Genomic DNA, 22018 nt, shown 5'->3' with positions numbered 1-22018 from the left:
TTTTTATACATGTAAGGTACCCCTAAGGTAGGCCTTAGTTAGCCCCATGGGCAGGGTGCAGTGTATGTTAAAGGTGGGACATGCACTGATGTGTTTCACATGTCCTAACAGTGAAATACTGCCAAATTCGGTTTTCACCTTTGCAAGGACTATCGCTCTCATAGGTTAACATGGGGGGGGGGGCTGCCTTTAAATAACTTTGAAGTGCAGGTCCTTTTGGGAGCAGATAGAAATGTGGAGTTTGGTGTCTCTGAACTGACAATTTAAAAATACATCTTTTGGTAAGGTTGGTTTTTGAATTGTCAGTTTAAAAATGCCACTTTTAGAAAGAGGCCTTTTTCCTGCTTAAACCATTCTGTGACTCTGCCTGTTTGTGGATTCTCTGTCTGAGTCAGACTGACAGTTGTGCTGTTTGTGACTCCCCTCTAGACAGTGAGACACAGAGAGCTGGGGAGTAGCCTGCATATCCTGATGGGCCATCTGAGCTAGAGTGGAGGGAGAAGTGGTCACTTACACCTGAATTGGCTGTGCCTGCACGCACACAATGCAGTCTCCAGTCCCCTGGTGTGTGTCTGGGGCCTGGCCTGGGCAAGGCAGGATCTTGTGAACAACAGAGACTTTCCTTTGAAGTTTGCCTACTTCAAAGGCAGAAAGGGGTATAAGTAGTGGACCCAAAACCCTAGACTTTTAGATTACTTCTGGGATCAAGAGGAACCCCTCCCAAGGAGAAGAACTGAGGAGACGTGCTGCCCCTGCCTGTGCTTTCTTGGGCTGTCTTGCAGTTGATGCTTCTGCCTGTGAAAGGGGACAAAGACTTGATTGTCATGCATTCATGCTTGAGAAGAATCTCCAAGGGCTTGAAGTGAGCTTACCTCCTTTGAAGTCTCAGGACCATCAAAGACTTCCTCTGCCAGTATGTGGACTCTCTGCTGAGACTACTGTCTTAGCAAGTGGTGTCCTATCCAGTCCCTGGGCCCTTGAAAGATGAAGCTGGCAGAACAAGGACTGAAATCCATGCACAGAACACTGTGCAGGTACATTTTCGACACACCACCCGGAACGCTGCTGAAAAACAACACGCCACCTGCTTCACAGCAAAAATCAACGCTCCACCTGCATCGCGGCTGGGTGATTGATGCATTGCGGCTGGAGAAACGATGCAACACCCGCTTCTGGCTGCTGATAACGACGCAAACACCATGCAGTGCGGTTTTCTAACACTGTGAGACTGGATTTCTCACGCATCGTCCCTCGGCGTCAATGTCACTGTGAACGTGTGGAGATCCGAGGTCCCCTGCCTGGAAATTGACGCATTGCTTTTTTGCTAGGGAGAAAAACGACGCCTCGGCAACCGGACTGGAGAAGAAACAACGCACGGCCTCACTTGCGAGTAAGGAACCGTCACATCGCTGACTCTTCCGATGCACGCTCACTCGTGCGGCTTTATTTTTTACGCAAACCAGCTACTTTGTGCAAAATCAACGTTTCCCTTGTTTTCTATGAAGTAAGACTTAATATTCAGAAAATTCATATCTTGACTTGTGTATGTTGGATTTTTGTTATTTAGGTCTTGTTTGATTCCGATAAATATTACCTATTTTTCTAAACTGGTGTGGTGTCCATTTTGTAGTGTTTTCACTGTATTACTGTGTGTGTTGGTACAAATAATTTACACATTGCTTCTGGGTAAAGCTTTTCTGGTCATGCCAAGCTACCAAGGGGGCTACCAGGTGTGTTTTGCCTTTGCCCTGACTAGAGTGAGGGTCGTTGCTTGGGCAGGGGGTAACCTGACTACCAACCAAAAACCCCATGTCTAACAATGTTAATGCTAAAAATTGAGAGAGCTGGATCCTGACCCTCCCTCACACAAGTAGTTAGACTTGAGGGAATTGTATTAGAGCTTTAAGATGGTCTCATATGTGTGTATTGGAAGTTTAGGAGACTTCGGATGTGTGATGTAGGAGCAAAGTGGGGACTGCTGACATAACCCTACAGCAGCACCAAAAAGGACCCTTATGTATGTTTATAAAGAACATTGATGATGCCTATGATATATGTATCTAGGGGTACTTTGGAGACCCTTAGCCAGGCTTATATGTGCACTAAAGAGACCTCCTGTTCACGCCTGCATCTGCTATGAGTAGAACCCCTAAACATGTTGTAAGGGGCTACGAGAACATCTCTGTTAATAGTGTGTGCACTGTATTGTTCCTGGTGGTTCTGCCCACCCTCAATCCTACTTCCAGTTACCTCTTCTGCTTATTGACACTTTCCTCCTCACATTGTGCTCATCTTTTATTTTCCTTCTTTCTCAGTTGATGAAACTAGAGTTATCCTTGAATCCGGGGACCCGAATGTTCCAGGTTCTGATTACATCAATGCCAACTATGTCAAGGTAAGAGGTGATCGTAGTAGATGTTGAAAGACATTGCGACTGCTAGATTAGAAATAACTCATCCCACGAGGTGCTCCATCGCTCCAGCAGGCATTGGTTTTGGTCCTTTTTCATCACCTTGTGCTTTCCTCCATCAGTCTGGCTGCCTCAGTCTCAGGAGATGTGGCCAACAGACCTCTATCCTAAATGCATTTTTCACACTTGACCAGTTTGTGTGATCCTAGGCAAATCATGTCTCATCTAGCGCCTCAATTTCACTATCTGTCCAAAATATTTAGAGCACTTAGAAACACCTGACACTCCAGTATTTAGTGCCATATGAATGGTGGACATTAATCCACATCTGTCGGTCTTTCTCTGTCTGCAGAATCGGTTAGTAAGTCCAGACGGGTATGCCAAGACCTTCATCGCCTGCCAGGGGTGCCTCGAGAAAACAGTCAATGATTTCTGGCAGATGGTGTGGCAAGAGAACTCCCGGCTCATCGTAATGACCACGCGAGAGGTGGAGAAAGGCAGGGTGAGTCCAAAGCTTAAGTCTCCCTTCCACTCCTCTGTACCTTATCCCTTCTAAGAGAACACAGGCTTTGAGCTTCAAAGACTAGGGAATCTGTGCCTGGAACTGGAGTCATTTTCCTGAATCAGGCATTCCTTCACAAATATGGCTGTCCACTGGTCACCCATCCATTGTGCCATTTATTCTTCTATTCGTCTTCTGATCATGTACAAGCTTCCCAGTCCCTCCATTAATTTATATGTTCATCACTCTGTCCATCAATTCATACAGCCTTATATCCATCCACATTCTTTATTCATCCACCCATATATCCACAGCCGACCCATCTTTTTAAGCACTTGATATATCCACCTACAGTCCACCCAGTCTTCCAGTTATCTGTGTGCTCCATCAAGCTTTTTACCCACCCATCCATTCATTCCTCATGTTTTTCATTTGTTCCATCCTTCCATCTACCATGTTACCTCTCCATCCACTCATCAATGCCATCATTATTTCACTCACCGAGCCCATAAATTGCCTTTTTATTCACCCACCTACAAATTCCCTCCCTCCTTTTGCCTATCCCACCACCCCTGCCGAATCTACCTCCATCTGCACGTTCAGCCCCTGTCATTTTTTTCCACCTCTCTATGCATATGTCTCTCCTTCTGTTCCTTTTTCTGCATACCCTAGCATTCTCCAGGTAGCTTCCCCTTCCATATATCTAGCCGCCAGTCCCCTATTGGCCCATCCATTCACTTGCTTCATTGACTGGTTTACCATCCATCATTCATTGACCCTGCCGGCTCATTTTTCTTACTGTACACTGTCAATGAATGAATGCATTAATAATTACACTCTTCAGGTTCACACTACCTTTGGGAATATCTCTTTTCCTCCCTTCTGCCTTGTCTAAAGCCCCTATACTCTCTTCATATCTATTGATCATGCATCTCTCCTCTCCCCCTTCGCTTCTCCTTTCGGGGTCTCTCTCTCTCGCTCTCACTTCCCCTTTCTGGGTGTGTCCCTCTCTCTTTAGCCCTCACTCCCCCTTTCTCGGTGTGTCCCTCTCTCTCTCTCGTCCTCACTTCCGCTTTCTTGGTGTGTCCCTCTCTCATGCCCTCACTACCCCTTTCTTGGTGTGTCCCTCTCTCTCTCTTGTCCTCACTTCCCCTTTCTGGGTGTGTCCCTCTCTCTCGCCCTCACTTCCCCTTTCTTGGTGTGTCCCTCTCTCTCTCGCCCTCTCTTCCCCTTTCTGGGTGTGTCCCTCTCTTTCTCTCACCCTCACTTCCCCTTTCTGGGTGTGTCCCTCTCTCTTTAGCCCTCACTTCCCCTTTCTCGGTGTGTCCCTCTCTCTCTCGCCCTCACTACCCCTTTCTTGGTGTGTCCCTCTCTCTCACCCTCACTTCCCCGTTCTGGGTGTTCTTCTCTCTGTCTCGTCCTCACTTCCTCTTTCTGGGTGTGTCCCTCTCTGTCTCGCCCTCACTTCCCCTTTCTCGGTGTGTCCCTCTCTCTCTCTGTCCCTCTCTCTCTCTGTCCCTCTCTCTCTCGCCCTCTCTTCCCCTTTCTGGGTGTGTCCCTCTCTGTCTCGTCCTCATTTCCCCTTTCTGGGTGTGCCCCTCTCTGTCTCATCCTCATTTCCCCTTTCTGGGTGTGTACCTCTCTGTCTCGCCCTCACTTCCCCTTTCTCGGTGTGTCCCTCTCTCTCTCTCTCTCTGTCCCTCTCTGTCTCGCCCTCTCTTCCCCTTTCTGGGTGTTTCCCTCTCTCTCTCGCCCTCACTTCCTCTTTCTGGGTGTGTCCCTCTCTGTCTCGTCCTCCTTTCCCCTTTCTGGGTGTGTCCCTCTCTCTCACGCCCTCACTTTCCCTTTCTGGGTGTGTCCCTCTCTCTCTCGCCCTCACTTACCCTTTCTCGGTGTGTCCCTCTCTCTCTCGCCCTCACTTCCCCTTTCCCGGTGTGTCCCTCTCTCTCTCGCCCTCACTTCCCCTTTCCCGGTGTGTCCCTCTCTGTCTCGCCCTCTCTTCCCCTTTCTGGGTGTGTCCCTCTCCCGCCCTCACTTCCCCTTTCTGGGTGTCTCCCTCTCTCTCTCGGTGTGTCCCTCTCTGTCTCGCCCTCTCTTCCCCTTTCTGGGTTTGTCCCACTCTCTCTCGCCCTCTCTTGCCCTTTATGGGTGTGTCCCTCTCTCTCTCGCCCTCACTTCCCCTTTCTCGGGTGTTTCCCTCTCTCGCCCTCACTTTCCCTTTCTTGGTGTGTCCCTCTCTTATGCCCTCACTACCCCTTTCTGGGTGTGTCCCTCTCTTTCTTGTCCTCACTTCCCCTTTCTGGGTGTGTCCCTCTCTCTCTCTCCCCCTCTCTTCCCCTTTCTTGGTGTGTCCCTCTCTCTCGCCCTCACTTCCCCTTTCTGGGTGTGTCTCTTTCTCTCTCGTCCTCACTTCCCTCTTCTCGGGTGTGTCCCTCTCTGTCTCGCCCTCTCTTCCCCTTTCTGGGTGTGTCCCTCTCCCTCTCTCGCCCTCACTTCCCCTTTCTCGGGCGTTTCCCGCTCTCGCCCTCACTTCCCCTTTCTGGGTGTGTCCCTTTCTCTCTCGCCCTCACTTCCCTCTTCTCGGGTGTGTCCCTCTCTGTCTCGCCCTCTCTTCCCCTTTCTGGGTGTGTCCCTCTCCCTCTCTCGCCCTCACTTCCCCTTTCTCGGGCGTTTCCCGCTCTCGCCCTCACTTCCCCTTTCTGGGTGTGTCCCTCTCTCTCTCGGTGTGTCCCTCTCTGTCTCGCACTCTCTTCCTCTTTCTGGGTATGTCCCTCTATGTGTCCCTCTCTGTCTCGCCCTCTCTTCCCCTTTCTGGGTGTGTCTCACTCTCTCTCCCCCTCTCTTCCCCTTTCTGGGTGTGTGTCTCTCTCTCTCGGTGTGTCCCTCTCTCTCTCGCCCTCTCTTCCCCTTTCTGGGTGTGTCCCTCTCTCTCTCGCCCTCTCTTCCCCTTTCTGGGTGTGTCCCCCTCTCTCTCGCCCTCTCTTCCCCTTTCTGGGTGTGTCCCCCTCTCTCGCTCGTCCTCACTTCCCCTTTCCCGGTGTGTCCCTCTCTGTCTCGCCCTCTCTTCCCCTTTCCTGGTGTGTCCCTCTCTCTCTCTCTTTCTCGGTGTGTCCCTCCGTGTCTCACCCTCTCTTCCCCTTTCCTGGTGTGTCCCTCTCTCTCGGTGTGCCCCTCTCTGTCTCACCCTCACTTCCCCTTTCTGGGTGTGTCTCCCTCTCTCTCGTCCTCACTTCCCCTTTCCCGGTGTGTCCCTCTCTCTCCCCCTCTCTTCCCCTTTGAGTGTGTCCCTCTCTCTCGCCCTCACTTCCCCTTTCTGGGTGTGTCCCCCTCTCTCTCGTCCTCACTTCCCCTTTCCCGGTGTGTCCCTCTCTCTCGCCCTCTCTTCCCCTTTGAGTGTGTCCCTCTCTCTCGCCCTCTCTTCCCCTTTGAGTGTGTCCCTCTCTCTCGCCCTCACTTCCCCTTTCTGGGTGTTTCTGTCTCGACCCCACTTCTGACTCTTTTTTTGTCTCCCCTCTTTTTTACTTCTTCTGCCCCAAATACACTTTTATTAATTATAAACTTCATAAAATTAGGCTTTTGTGCAAAGATTCAGCCACCAAAATAAAATCACATTTAAATCTGGCGCTTTCCTGACAACATACGCCCTAAATATCAGATCGGTTGCTGTCATCCCTGGGAGGGGGAAGGCAGCAGGGAGTGCAGAGAGTGCCCTCTCTGCTAGGGATTAAAGAGCTGCAGGAAGTACAGAGAGAGTGCCCTCTCTGCTAGGGATTAAAGAGCTGCAGGGAGTAGAGAGAGATTGTGCCCTCTCTGCTAGGGATTAAAGAGCTGCAGGAAGTACAGAGAGAGTGCCCTGTCTGCTAGGGATTTAAGAGCTGCAGGAAGTACAGAGGGAGTGTCCTCTCTGCTAGGGATTAAAGAGCTGCAGGAAGTGCAGAGAGGCATTTCTGCTGAGGATGAGAGAGCAGCAGGAAGTGCAGAGAGGCCATGACTGCCAGGGATAAGAGAATGTCAGTAAATGCAGAGGGTGCCCTGTCTGCTAGGGCTGCACGAACGAGGGGACGTGCAGAGTGTTTCCTGTCTGCTAGGGAAGCGAGAGCAGAAGGAAGTGCAGAGAGTGCCCTATCTGCCAGGGATGACAGAGAGGCATATCTGCTCGGGATAAGAGAGTGACAGGAAGTCAAGAGAGAGAGCCATGTCTGGTAGGGATGAGAGAGCGGCAGGAAGTGCAAAGAGTGCCATGTCTGCTAGGGATGCTATAGCGTCAGTAAGTGCAGAGAGTGGGATGAGCATTTAGCAGGGAGTGCCCTGTCTGCTAGAGATGAGAGAGCGGCAGGGAGTGCAGATATTGCCCTGCCTGCTAGGGGTGATAGAACATCAGTGAGTGCAGAGAGTGCCCTCTTGGTAGGGATGAGAGATCGGCAGGAAGTGCATGGAGTGCCCTACCTGCTTAGGATGAGAGAGCAACAGGAAGTGCAGAGAGTGCCCTGTCAGCTTAGGGTGAGAGATCCCTGGGGATGAGAGAGCGGCAGGTAGTTCAGAGAGTGTCCTATATGCTAAGGAAGAGGGAGCTGTAGGAAGTGCAGAGAGTGCCTTGTCTGCTAGGGATGAGGGAGCGGCAGGAAGTGCAGAGAGTGCCTTGTCTGCTAGGGAAGAGAGAACAGCAGGAAGTGCGGAGTGCCTTGTCTGCTAGGGATGAGAGAGCAGCAGGAAATGCAAAGAGTGCCCTATCTGCTAGGGACGAGAGAGTGGCATGAAGTGCAGAGAGTGCCCTGTCTGTAAGGGATGAGAGACAGGCAGGAAGTGCAAAGAGAGCCCTGTCTGCTAGGGATGATGGAGTGTCACGAAGTGCAGAGAGTGCCCTTTCTGCTAGGGATGAGAGCGCTTCAGGAAGTGCAGAGAGTGCCCTATCTGCCAGGGATGAGGGAGCTGCAGTTCGTGCAGAGAGTGCTGTATCTGCCAGGGATGAGAGCGCTTCAGGAAGTGCAGAGTGTGCTGTATCTTTCAGGGATGAGAGCGCTTCAGGAAGTGCAGAGAGAGCTCTGCAAGGGAAGAGAGGGCGGCGGGAAGTGCAGAGAGTGCCCTGGCTACTAAAAATGAGGGAGCGGCAGGGAGTGCAGAGAGAGACCTGTCTACTAGGGATGACAGAGTGGCAGGGAGTGCATAGTGCCCTGTCTGCTAGGGATGACAGAGTGGCAGGGAGTGCAGAGAGTGCCATGGCTGCTAGTGATGAGAGAGAGGCAGGAAGTGTAGCGTGCGTCTTGTATGCTAGGGATGAGGGAATGGCAGGAAGTGCTGACAGTGCCATATCTGCTAGGCCATGAGGTGCGGCTGCTGATCAGGCCATTGTCTTGGCATTAAGGATGAGCTCTCTTTTAGTAAGGGGTTAGTGTATGTTATTGTATGTTGCAGTGGTAGAAGTGTTCTAGAGTGAGTGTATTTGCTGTTTCAAGTTACACAAAAGGTCATGTACTCAGCCAACACTAAACCCTACCAGGAACTACTGAGGTTTCCAGCTCGGCCTCCCGGTCCTCTCCGATCCTTGCATCAGACACTAGTGGAATATGGGAAAAGGCACATTCTCCACACAGAGAACATTCCATGCACCAGAACACTCAGCCATTCCAGGGGACTGGACACTGCAGATTCCTCGCTGTTTGGTTGCTCTGCCAACTCTGCTGTGAGCAGATTGCATGTTGGTACATTTACCCTCCTTTCTTTTTTCACCTGTTGTGCCCCTGTGTGCTGTGTGTTTTGGCCCCATCTTCTTTCCGACGTTTTTTCCCCCTCCAGCCCGCCCTCCTCCCAATGTGCCCCTCCCACCACAGGGCCTACTTAATGATGGTCGTTGCACGAATGCACAGCGGGTCCGCTGGTGGCCTACCGAAGGCGCACCAAAGAAAAGCCCGTCTGCGCTCATCCGTGCCTGGACTGCGCCCAGTGGCAGAAACCCTGGTTCTCCCACTATCTGCCGATACTCTTCTGGTGAGCTCTGGGACCTTGTCCCCAGTAACCAAGACAACAACTGCTGCATCACCTCCCCCCTGGTCCACACTTGGACCATTCACCTGTCCCCTGTGCCACTTCATCTGCAACACCGATAAGTCCACCGGGCCCCCACAGCCGCCATCCAAGCCTGAGAAACAACTCCACTGCATACTGTTTAATGCAAGATCACTCTGCAAACATGCTACAGAAATATGGGACACCATAACTACCCTCAGCTCAGACCCGATGTTTATCACTGAGACCTGGCTCACACCAGCTTCGTCTGCCGATATCACCTGCGCCACCCCGCAAGGCTACAAGCTGATTCACTAAGACCACCAGAACAAGCATGAAGGAGGCATTGCCATCATGCATAAGGACAGCCTGCCTCGTACCACCTTCAAGGAAGAGACATCTCACCTCATGGAACACTTTGACTTCCTTATTCAAATCGACACCAGAACAACCATAAGGGGAACTCTCGGGTTCAGACCCCTAGGACCACGTCTGGCCTACTTCAAGGCCATCGTCGACTTCATTGCCCCCCAGGCCATCGACTCGACACACTACATGTTTTTAGGAGATCTCAATTTCCACTTAGCTGACACCAACAACCACAACTCCACCAACCTCCTGGACAACCTAAGCATCAACGGATTCAAACAACTAGTCACCAGCCCCACACACATACTGCGGAACACATCCTGGACCCCATCTGTTCAGCCAGCGATAAAATTAATCTCTCCCACACAACGGAGCGCACGTGGACAGACCACCACTTGGTACATTTCTCCATAACCTGCAGACCGGAGCCTTTCACCACACAAGCCACCCCCCTTGCAGATGGGGAAATACCACAGAGACCCAATAGACCACCACCCTCTACTCCAGCAAACCCATCCTCTCCTGCAACTTTGAGCAAGATGCCTGCAATGGATCCAAATGGATCCTCATTGGCATCAACAAAGGCACCCCCACAAGTAACTCCACCTTCAGCAGATCCTGCAAGCCCGCAAGGTGGTTCACCACCGAACTCTGCACACACAAGAGAGAATGCAAACGGCTAGAAAGACAGTGGCGCAGAAGCAGAGATCAAGCAGACCTCACCACCTTCAAAGAACTACTGAACAAAAATCACCTCTGCCTCAGAGAAGCAAAAAAGGTCGCCCTACTCAGCCACATCAAGGAAAGCACCAACTGCTCGTCAAAGAGTTCTCCTGCCCAGCAGCCACCGAAAACACAATCCAACCATCTCAAAGCCTCTGCGACTCACTAGCTGACTACTTCCATGCCAAAATCACAGCCGTCAACCAAAACGTTTACCTCCAACCCACCAGGATCGAACCCTTACTGACCCAGTCAGGCAACTCTCCTAGCCACCTGATCACCAATTGGAAGCCTCTCTCCATCCAGGAAACAGCAGCTCTCATGCGTCGAACCACTCCGGTTCGCCCAACGACCCATGCCTCCACTACATCTTCCACTTGGGCCAGAAGGAAATCAACACCATCCTATCCCCCATCCTCAGCACTTCATCAGGACTGACACCATCCCCGAAGCCTGGGAGCAAACAGAGGTGAAGCCACCCCTTAAGAAACCGTCCACCGCCCCCAGCGAACTCAAACATTTCTGCCCTATTTCACTGCTTCCTTCCCAGCTAAGATTCTGGAAAAACGCCATCAACCAACAGCTATATAAACCCTTGGAAAGACACAATCTACTGGATACCTCCCAAAGCGGCTTCTGCACCAATTACAGCACAAGACCACCCTTATTGCTGCAACCGACGACATCAGGTCCCTCCTCGACCATGGAGAGAAGGCGGCCCTGGTCCTCCTTAACCTCTCTGCTGCGTTCAACACCATCTCCCACTACACCCTCACACCCAGATTCCACCACATCGGGATCCGAAACAACGCCCTCAAATGGATCCACGTCTTTCTCATAGGACGCACCCAGAGATTCTGCCTCCTACCTTTTACCTTGGATCCAAAGAGCACCATATGCAGCGTCCCCCAGGGATCCTCACTCAGCCCTACCCTTTGCAACACCTATGTGACGCGGTTAGCTGAGATTGTTTATTCCCACACTCAGCATTATCTCATACGCCTACAACAATCAACTCATACTCTCTCTCTCTGAAGACCACACCTCCTCTAGAGACAATTTAAGCAACACTATGACCCACATCACTGCATGGGTGAAATCCAACTGCTTGAAACTGAACACGGACACAACAGAGGTGATCATCTTCGGAAACAATACCTCCCCTTGGGATGACTTCTGGTGCCCACCACTCTCAGACAACCCAGACTGACCACACCCACAATCTACGCATCATCATCGACAGCAAACTCCCCTTCAAATGACAGACAAACACTGTGGCCTCCTCCAACTTCCACACCCTCCGCTTGCTATGGAAGATCTTCAGATGGATCCCCATCGAAACCAGAAGTACGGTAACCCAAGCCGTCATCGCCAGCAGACTAGACTACGGAAACACCCTTTAATTTGGACTCCCCGTCCAACTACTCCACCGCCTCCAGACCATCCAGAACGCAGTGACGAGACTTGTTCTGGACCTCCCAGGCAGACCTGCATCACCCCTCACCTCAGAGCTCTTCACCGGCTGCCCATGCACAAGAGGTGCAAATTCAAGGTTCTCACCCTCTCACACAAAGCCCTTCACAACATCTGACCCAATCTCATCAACCACAGAATTTCCTTCCACCAGTACACCAGGGAACTCCGTTCTACAACCATCACCCTTGCTCAAGTCCTGAGAGTTTGTGCAGCAGAGGGCTCTCCTTCTCCTACCTTGCCGCCAAGATCTGGAACAACCCCCCCTCCTCCCACCTACGTACCACTCACACCCTCCTAAACTTTAGGAGGAAGCTCAATGCATGACTCTTTGAGAAATAGCTACCAGTTCGCAGCAACAACTCACAGCGCATGATACTCCCTGGGGTGAGAAGCCGCGCTTTACAAATCCAGTGATTGATTGATTGATTAATTTTTTTTTTTTTTGCCTATTCACAACACTCAGACTGATTTCCCTTTGCTTCATTTTCAGTCTGAAGTTTTTTATGGCTGTTGTCATGATCATTGAGAATAAAGCTCTGTGTTAGATCCTGCTTTTCTGCTTGCATATGGGGTCATTCAGATTGGGCGTGTTCAGCGAGGGTTTAGGAGGACTGGATCTTTGTCAGAATTTCAGGATAGGTACATAAGATAAATCTACATACAAGAAACTTTAATGGAAGTATTTTCCACAGTGTACGTTTGACAGTTCTGAACCTACGTAGGGCACCCCGATTTGGATGCTAGTTTAAAGATGGGCAGTCAGCCTGCCATCCATCAGGGTGGTGGTGGACATTACGTCTGCCACCCTGACGGAGCGCTCCCTGCTATGTTTAGAGATCCCCACAAGCCCAGCGGTGATATCTGCACTTGCAGAGGAACCGCTGCCATCACATTTCTTCTGAAAGCAATGCAAGCTTGGTGTTCGGCCCTTGTATTTCAGGTGTCAACACACCAAACTTTTTTTATTTTTAAAAAGCCAACTCCCAAAACTGGAGTTTGTTTTCGAAAAACCAAAAAATTAATGACCCTCGCAGCCCCTGGAGTTCCCTCTGTTGGCCCATCAGAGTAAGTTTTCTGATGGAAGAGACAGGGGTCACAGCTGACGGAGTATTATGTTCTCTCCAACTAATAATAGGGCAGGTAGACTGCGGGTTTGATAGGCACGGTACTCCACCACATTTGTAGCAAAGTACCCTGTCCTCTAAGCTCCACAACAAGCCTTAGTCCTTTAATGTGAAATTATGTGGACAGTTCTGCACAAATAAAAATTGATATGAAAAATTAATGTAAAATTATGTGAACAGACAGCTCTGCCTAAATACAAATCAGGGGCAGCTCCCCCGCAATGGCAAAGGTGCGTCACCACCCCACCAGCAACAGCAGCTACAAAACTTTTACAGTAAAAACATAATAAACTATGTTTATTATGTTTTTACTGCAAAAGGGGGAGGGCCACGGGCGTGACAGGGACAGAGTGCACTTAACCTCAGTGCGCATGTATGTTTGGCCAGCTGTCTTGGGTCGGCCAAACATACATGCGCACTAGGCTCTGTCCAGTCCGTCATCCCAGTGCCGGATTGAAGAGAGCCGGCAGAGGACCCCACTCTGCCTCGGAGCGCCCAGCCAGGGCACTCCGTCCAATCCTACTGCTGTTTTCATGCTGCCAGCAGCATGAAAGCAGTGTTAGGATTGGACTCAGGGCAGGCTGGGAGCCTGGGCCTGCAGCTGAGGAGCAGTGCGGTGGTGGCACGGCAAAACAGTTTTTTTTATTTATTATTAGTATAATATATATTTTTTTTGATCGCTAAACCCCACCCCAAGTGCCGTGCCCCACCCCCTCTCCCTCCCCCGAGCCTCGAATGATAAAAATTGATCTAAGAATCAGGTGTGGTTGGTTTTTTTTGTGTTTTTTTTTGCTCGATTTATCAGTTGTGTAAAATCGTCAACCAGGCTCGCCGTATGCCGCCGATTAATGTCATCACTACAACCGACCACAAGAGGGCACCAAACAGCAACAAATTAACTTGTTATAGTAAAGAGTCTTCTAAATGAGGCTCCGAACAGAAGGGAACTGCACATGCCCAAGCAGGTGACAGGATGAAACATCCTCTGGCTGTGATCCTTCATTAAAAATGGCCCATCTAGAGGAAGTGCTTGGCTATTTTCCTGAAAGTAAGTGAGACTGGGCACTTACTGCATTCCAGTGAAGGGAGTGAGTGAGATGATTCGAAGGACCAAACGATGGCTGAGTTCACCTTATGAGGTCTGAGTTGAGATGAAAGCACATTCTTCCAAGAAGACTGGCCAGGGACTAACCTTTCCCCCTGCTTGGCTGGCATGGATTCACCTCCACATACGGGGCAGCATGTACTGGAGAGAGCTCAGCTCTACTGGATAAAGTCAGGCAGCCTGGTATGAGCCTCAGAACGCAGGTCAGCAACCTGTGCATCGCCAGGGTGTGCACCCTAAACATAGACCACAGAATATCAACAAGGCAAAACACAAAAAGAAAATACTGAAAGATAAGTCTAGGTTTGTTGTACTTAAGTATGTACCTTTGCAGTATGCATCGCTTTAACGTTCGTGGAAGTGGGGTTAGGAACAGTACATCTCTGCTTTCCTCTGTACACCTACCTTTCGATATTTTGTCCCTTGATATTATGTCCTTGATTTTCTTGTGCCGCAGTATTTTGGGGGTCAATATTCAGAAGTGCAGTTCCTTGCCAGGGAGCACACGAGTGCTTGGAGGCACTATATATCGTCAGACAGATTTTGTCCTCTGGAAAGGCGTTTGGAAGTTTTCAGAGCAGCTGCTTTGGTGATGTTGCCTCTATCCTACAGCCTGAGCGAGAGCCCTGAGTGCCGGACTCAAGCAAGGATAAATCCACAGCGATCAGAACCTCGGGATAGAATGGGTCACACACTGGACTATAGCACCGTTACACATCCATGATTAACCTTTCCATCAGAGGCTCTGGAAGTAGGGTTGCTGAAAATAGCCATGTGGGGATTCTGAAAGTGACTGATCAATAAAGAAGACTTTCATTTCTGTTTTTATCTTAACCCATTTGTGGTATGTTCAAAGACAGAGATCAAAGGTTAGGCTATGTCTTCTGACACATGGCTGCTTATTCTTATAACACGGAGATTAGGGTTTACTTTTCTTTCCCAAACTTCAAAGCTGGAGCATTTTGTAAGGTGAACTATTAAAAAAATCCTGCCGGGGTACATAGAGTGTAAAGGGAGAGACTGTAGGTGGTAAGTACTTGCAAATGAACTGTACAAATATTTCAAAATATATCAGCAGTTCGAAAAGCAGACATGTTTGTAATTCTCTCAAGTGTGATGAAAACAAATATTTTTATAGGATCAAAACAAATCAAGACACTTAGGGCCATATGTATGAACACGTTTTCCCATAGACACAGAATGGGTAAAAACCTTTGCTACATCTGGCCCTTAGTGATGTACAAATGATAAATATTTGCTGAAATCCAGTTTTCCCACATTATCGTTTGTGCGCTAACGTATTATCAGTAAAACTGCACATCTGTGCGATTTTTGTCTCCATTTCAATGTAAAGTGTGCTATTGATGAAAGTAATAAATTTGATACAGTATTCTTCAAAATGCGCCCTAGCTATATACAACACCCTTAATACTTTCCTGCTGAACTGGCGTGGGTCGTTTGCTATGCTTGATTAATGTGTGAAGCGTGGATTTGAATATGACTTCAAAGATGTAACACTGATGGCAGCATACCCACTCTGAAAATTGTTCCTGCACCACTGATTTCCGTTGGCTTTAAACCAGGCTGACCCCTCAGTTTCACCTGCCCAGCCGTGCTAGGCCCAACCACCGTTAACTCAGCCAGAAACCTAAGCACCTTCTTCCAACACCTAGCTTCTTCATACAGGCCATGTTGGCCAAGTCACTAAATGGGCGTCATATTTAGTGAGGCAAAAGACCTTTCAGTGCTATTTCCTAATCGCCATGGAGAAGACCTCATTAGCATATCAACCACACCCCAGCTGGACTGCTATAGAATGCCAGCCCACTGCCCAACAATGTAAGGATTCTTAAGGGCCCTCCTTCCGAGTTCTTGGCCCAATCCACACGCCAGGGCCTATAATGAGGGAGAGGGCCTTTAACATCATTATAGCCCAAGGCAGGAGGGCTACAGTGCTATTAGAGCCCGCCACACACCAAAGGGAGAATGCAGGATGCAAACTCCAGGCAACATAAATAAATGTTTCAAGTGAGAGCAGTACCTCTTTCTGTATTACCATAAGTAATTTGTTATTGTACTGTTTGTTGTCACACTTTTTACATTCATCACAGTGCCGCTCCTGAATCCTTGAATTTGGCACCAGGGTTAAAATGGATTTCTTTGTGCCCACATCCATGGCAGCAAACCACTCTCTGGAGGTGCCACCCAGCTGTTTCTATAATTGTCCCTTCCTCTTTTTATCTTCTTTCGTCTTTCCTTTTTTTAAACATCTTTCTTTTTATTATCTCTCTCTCTCTCTCTTTCTCCACTCTTGGCTAGGATGTCTCTTTCTTTCTTTCTTTGCCAGTATATTTTTTTTATTTTTTTTTATCTCTTTATGCCTCTTCTGATAGTTTACTTCCTCACTTTCTCTCTCACACACACCCCACCCTCACTTTATTTCTAGCTCTCCAGTTTTCTCCTAATGACCACCTCTTTTATTTCCTCACAGAACAAGTGTGTCCCTTACTGGCCAGAACAGGACTGTAGTAAAGAGTTTAGACCTTATCTTGTAGAGAACATGAAGGAACACACAACAATGGACTGCAAGATCCGACGTCTTCGAGTGTCGCTGCTATGTAACGTAAGTGTGCTTCCTGTCTCACAAAACAAATGATACCCTGTCTCTTGCTGAGTTATCGTTTCCACTGCAGAAAGATCCATCTACAATCCTCTGTCCAGACCTGGAGATGTTACCTGGAGTGTAGTGTCCAGTTGCTGGAGGTCTCATCTTGGCTGTTAGTTATAGCTCTGGAGGACCTTTCAGTATGGAAGTCACATTGCAGGAATGTGTTCAGCTTTGGGCTTCATCTGGAGATTTTGGGCAGTGCTTGAGTTGAGCTGATGTTATGAGTACTGTGTCTAGTTCTGGATGTCACATTTGGTGCAGTGTGATAGGGGGAATTGGCTTGGACATATTCCAATGAACATGAAGGAGACGCTCAACCTTTTTAGGTGTGCTGTGCTGCTCGCGTCTTTGGCTTCTTCTTCGTCGTTTGGATCCTCAACTCAGTCTCCATTCCGGGTGAAACCCGTAGGCCACTTTTATCACGCCAGAGTTTACGTTGAGATTTTGTCCCATGCCATTTAATCTGGTGTGATTGGCTGTTGTTTTCCAGCAAGTGATGCCCCAGTTATTTAGGGGGTTCCTGGAGTCCATAAGTTCTAAGAGTGCGTCCTGTTCAGGGAAGAAAGAAGTGTTCCTTCAGCAAAGGTTCTGCTGGATATCTTGTGTGTAAAACCCAAGTAGGTGTTAGTGAGAAGGTGCCAGTGACTGCAGACATAGAACCATTGGAAATGTTCCTCAGTATGGCAGAATTTAATTAACACCTTGTACAATTTCTTTTGCAGGTAAGGCTGTTAGTATGAGATGGTTGGATAAGAAAAGAGTAATGTTTAGGTGGTTGGAGGAATGATAACAAATGTATAAAGAGTTTTGCAGTTTGTGGATGAAACTTAATCAGGAAACAGGTTTAGAAATGTTAAGTTAGTCACTTATGGCCAGATTTATCAAAGGGTTTTGCCCATTCTGTGTCTATGGGAAAATGTGTTCGTACATATGGCCCTTAGAGCATAACTATTATCATGCGTAAATATGGTATAAAATTTGCACCGAATCATCTGAGAGAGAATGGGAGATTACCGTAGACTTTGCATCTAAAGTGTTTTGGAGTCAGAGCTTAGGGACAGTGCCACTGAAAATAGAGTTTGTTGTAATTTGGGCTGTAGAAACATCCTTGACCTAAGTGTGGGATTCACAGTTAGAAACAATTGCAAACTTAACCGCGCTGAAAGGCGTGCCCACAAATAAAGGATTTCACAAAAGTTCTTTAAAGATTTGTTGGTTAATATATATTAAAGCTTAAGTTTGCTATGGGTTGAGTTAAGGGGTACACCAACTTTGACAAAGCCAATAGGTGTGGGTTTAAATTCCTAATGCATGCAGCGTGCACCGATTGGAGCGAGATACAATGGAGGGAACCAGCAGGAGTGGGCAGAGAGAGCGCTAGTTCTGAACTAGTTCCTCACGCAGTTCAATGCAGGCACTATGATGAGCATGCAGGGTATACTCAAGTAGCCAATATCATTAGGTGAGAGATCAATACTCCACGGGGCTGATCTCACGTGATTGAAGCCTGGGGGTAGAACATGACAGAAACAAAGTCAGACCACTTAGGTTGGCTTCGATGTCAGCGTGCAGCTAGTTGGCCCTCGGTTTTCACACGAAAATCAAAACTACCACCAGGTTACAAAGTAAATGCCTTTTATGTACCTAAAATGGTCCCACGTATTACAGATGTTTGTTTTATTTACTGGACCAACATTTGCTAATTAGTAAGCAGTTTTCAACTGTAAATTTGGAGCTGTTTTATGTGGCATCCACTCCTTCAGGATAGTTGGTCTGTAACGCATATGGTTTTTAAGCTAGCAGCTGTAAAGGAGGTCAAGATCAGAATAATCTATTTATTTTAGTGCATTTTTAGCTCTGGCTTGACAGACCTCATGCAGCCAATAGAAAAAGAGCTTTAATAAGCCTTACTTGAGAGGGCTTTGGCGCCTCCTACATGAGTCTCCACAAGCATTTGATTGGTTAGAGGTACTGGGCTTCAGCGGAAAAACAATACTTTATGCCTTGTTGGAAAGCCTGTTTTCAGAGCAGTAGATCTGAATTTGTTTTGGTGACAAGTGAATTATGCCATCTGTCAGATACCATAGGTCTGATCTGTTATTATGAAAAGTTATCACAAAGGCAGTAGGTCTGAATGTGTTTTGGTAACAAGTGCATGAATGCATTTCTCAGATAACATAGGTCTGATCTGTTATTATGAAAAGTTATGACAAAGGCAGTAGGTCTGCTGTACTTATTGTGAAGAAATGCTGAAGTCAACAGGTTTATATGGCTGGATTTTTATTACAATGTGGAAAAGCCTGTATACAGGTATTGAGATACATCTGCAAACTCTTGGGGTTGAAGAATTAGACTGAGAATCCTTATTAAGCCCATCCAGTAGGAGGTATATATTGTGTTGCAAACTGTAATTATTACACACGTTTGTAATTTATAACTGTATATCAGTGGTTGCCTTCCAGGAAAGCTTATCTTCCCTACAACAGACTTGAGCTGATTATTTCTGACAAACCAGTGACAAAGGCTGTAGACTTGAATGGTTTTTGGGGAAAATTAAGTCAGATGCCATATTTCTGATCTGCTTATTATGGAAGTTTAATACAAAGGCAGTAGGCCCAACCTATATTTTATGAAAACCATGAGTTAATGCCAATAGGCCGTTAAGCGTAGATAATTATTGCATATTTTAATGCTTTAGATAGTTATTTTTGTTACATGGAATCTCACACACTAGTTTAGTACACAGGGGTTTGGATGTTGACAAATCCTAGGAGTAAGAGATCTGCACTGTGATATTTCTTTTTAGACCCCTTTAGGAGAGGTTGTGTATATGTTTGCCAAATGTAATTTCTTTTCAAATTTTAATTTTAGGACAGTATGCCTGATGGCTGCCTTGTAGGAAAGGTTATCCTCAATACAGTAAGCCTAAGTTTGCTATGGTGACAAGCCATTCATAAACTATATAGCCCAAACTGGCTCATTGTGAAAAAAAAAAGTCAGTAGGCCTGACTTATTTATAGTAAAAAGCACGTGTATAGGTCTTTTAAGTTGGATTATTACTAAAGGTGATTAAGCCTGTACTTATATACTTTATTACAGGTAACCTCATAGATTACCACAAGGCATTGTTGTTGGTAACTCCTCTAGCAAACACTCTCAGTAGAATATGTGCACAGTGAGAATCCTTCTAATGCCTGCTCAGGAAGGGTTGCATAAGAGTTTGCCGACTTTAATTTTGTACATATTGATAATTACATGCATATATATCCGGTGGTTGCCTTGTGGCAAAGCACATGCTTGTTTATAGTGACACACAAATGATGAAAGCTACAGACCTTATTGGGTAATCTGAAGCAGTTTTGTCAGTTGCCCTATGTCTGATCTCTTTATTACAAAAACTAAAAGGCAGTTGGGCTGCCCTAAATATGGTGAAAAACAGATGCTAAATGCTAAAGACAGTACAGCTTTACGGGTGGGTGTTATTACACTGGATTAAAACTGTACACTGGAATTGGGTTACATGGAATCCAAGACATTAGTGTAGTAATCAATGGTTTTGGTGATTGTTACAGCCCTTTGGCAAGCCTTGTGGATAGCAGTTTTGCATTTGAGAATCCTTGTTACGCTTTATGTGAAGCACTTAGTGCTTAGTGCTTAGTACTTGTATTAAAAACGTTTTTGATGAGGCCTGACAGGTTTACCAGTATGCCAGGATCTTGTAATTAAAAAAAGGAACAAAAAAAATGCATGATTATAAATACAGAGGACCTCTGCGTCTGCCCTCTCAGGCATTAGTCTGCTTGAGTGTCATTCACAATCTGATTCCGCTAATGACATTCCATAGCATGGGGCAGTGGGGCAGCCTACTTCAGCCTTTGCCTCTGTTGCCATCTGAGTAGCATTTTGTTGCCTCATCACATGTGTGCATCAGCTTGAAATTGAGTGTGGTCCAGTGCTAGACCTTTAGTTTTACATGTTCTGCTTTATAAATCCCTTTTCTATCTTTCCTTCTCTTTTTAGGGTCGAGCGCACAAGCACCCCGTCCCTGTTGTAATCTCTCTTTGGGCTTTTAGCCACTCCCATGTCACGCCTGTCACTTTCATTGGTTCGTGGGCTTCCTTTTAAAATCTGCTTGATTTCATTTGTGAAAGGCATACAAACGTCATGCCTTTTCCAGTGTTTAGCCCTCCTCGAGTGCACCGGCCAACTACTGAAAACATACGAGGCTCCATGTTTTCAGCGTGGTTTCTGGACTACTTTATCTTTTTTATTTTCAGAGAGCGCGATCGCGCTCGTTTTTTTCATTTTCAATTTCAGTGCGATTGCGTTGTGTTTTACATAACGCGATCGAGCTCGCTTTTTCCTTTTAATTTGTGTGGCAAGAAAAGTCAGGTAGGAGTTTACAACACTTATCGCTCTAACTCCAGGAAATGCGATACCCATTGCATTGCAAATGCTTGTTTATTTTTAGTCACCATGGATTGGTACACCAGTAACTCATCATACACAATACCATTGCAAAGTCGCCGCTGTATGCTATGTTTATTTTTTTATACTTATTCTTTATAGCAAGCAAGCACGTGCTTGCCACAGTTAAGCTGCATCACTTTTCTTTTTTTTCCTTTTTACTTATCTGTTATATGAGTATTTACGTGGTGTGTGTTTTTGTGGGTGGATGTGTGAATGAATGGAAGACTGTCAGTGCGTGGATGAATGGATACATGAATGCAAAGATGAGTGGCAGAGAGCATGTACAGTGAGGTATTAAGTCAAACCTATTGATGTTGCCAAACGCTTGTTTTTTTTTTACTCCAGGAGAATGAAGTCCGGGACATCTGGCACTACCAGTTCCTGAGCTGGCCGGACCACGGCGTGCCCGGAGAGCCCGGCGGAGTGATCAGCTTCCTGGATGAGATCAACCGAGTGCAGGAGCAGGAGCCTAACGCTGGCCCCATCATCGTGCACTGCAGGTACTGACCAGGGTGGGGCGAACCCACGTGTACCTGTGGATCCCCTGTCCCGCCTAGTTTCCACCACTTCTCTCAAAGCTTTGCCTTTGTGCAGTTCCCTCTGCCAGTTCGTCCGGAATACTCTGGCTCTCCCATCTGACTACTTGATGGCCACAGCCAAACGTGCGTGAAAGAGAATTTATCAACAAAAATGCACAAGCAAAGATTAGTAAAGATGAGTGTTTTACAGCCCCAACCAGCATTTGCAAATCTTATCCCATCAGCAACGTCGCTTCTGTACCTTGAGTGCGGACCCTCATCTCAGCCACATTCCTGCCTGTCCTCCTCTGTGAGGTTTCTCGCTGTTGTTTTAGGGCGAATGCTATTTATTTTCTTCAGTAATATTCTTCTGGCTTCTACACACTCTTAGGATATTTCTGTGGATTCTACACCGTGGGCTGTCGGCCACACTCAGTCCTCCGGTGTTCTCTGCTCCTTGGACCTGCCTGTCGTGGTCCTCCTCTGAAGCTCCCCTTTTCTGAGCATCCTCTGCCCTCTGGAGCTGCATTTTGTCTGCTCATTCTCCGTTCTTTAGAAATGACCTAATCTAGTCCTCCATCGCTCACTGGAGCTGCCCTTTCTTGGGCACAGCCCTCTCCCGCCCATCCTCTGGCCTCTGGACCTCCCCT

At 47.6% G+C, this 22018-nt stretch overlaps 1 protein-coding gene across 7 annotated transcripts in view; it reads left to right on the top strand.

Moving 5' to 3' along the window:
• Window positions 1–22018, top strand: part of PTPN6 (protein tyrosine phosphatase non-receptor type 6) — a 191984-nt gene that overhangs the window by 120964 nt on the left and 49002 nt on the right. For all 7 annotated transcript variants that reach the window (XM_069243049.1, XM_069243042.1, XM_069243048.1 and 4 more), the window contains 4 exons: window positions 2316–2395; window positions 2763–2912; window positions 16204–16335; window positions 21196–21350. In XM_069243049.1, coding sequence (XP_069099150.1) covers window positions 2316–2395; window positions 2763–2912; window positions 16204–16335; window positions 21196–21350 — 517 coding nt within the window. The remainder of the gene's footprint in view (window positions 1–2315; window positions 2396–2762; window positions 2913–16203; window positions 16336–21195; window positions 21351–22018) is intronic.

This window comes from Pleurodeles waltl, chromosome 7 (genome assembly GCF_031143425.1).
Source record: "Pleurodeles waltl isolate 20211129_DDA chromosome 7, aPleWal1.hap1.20221129, whole genome shotgun sequence".
Taxonomy (NCBI): Eukaryota; Metazoa; Chordata; class Amphibia; order Caudata; family Salamandridae; genus Pleurodeles; species Pleurodeles waltl.
This window is presented reverse-complemented; position numbering and strand designations above follow the sequence as displayed.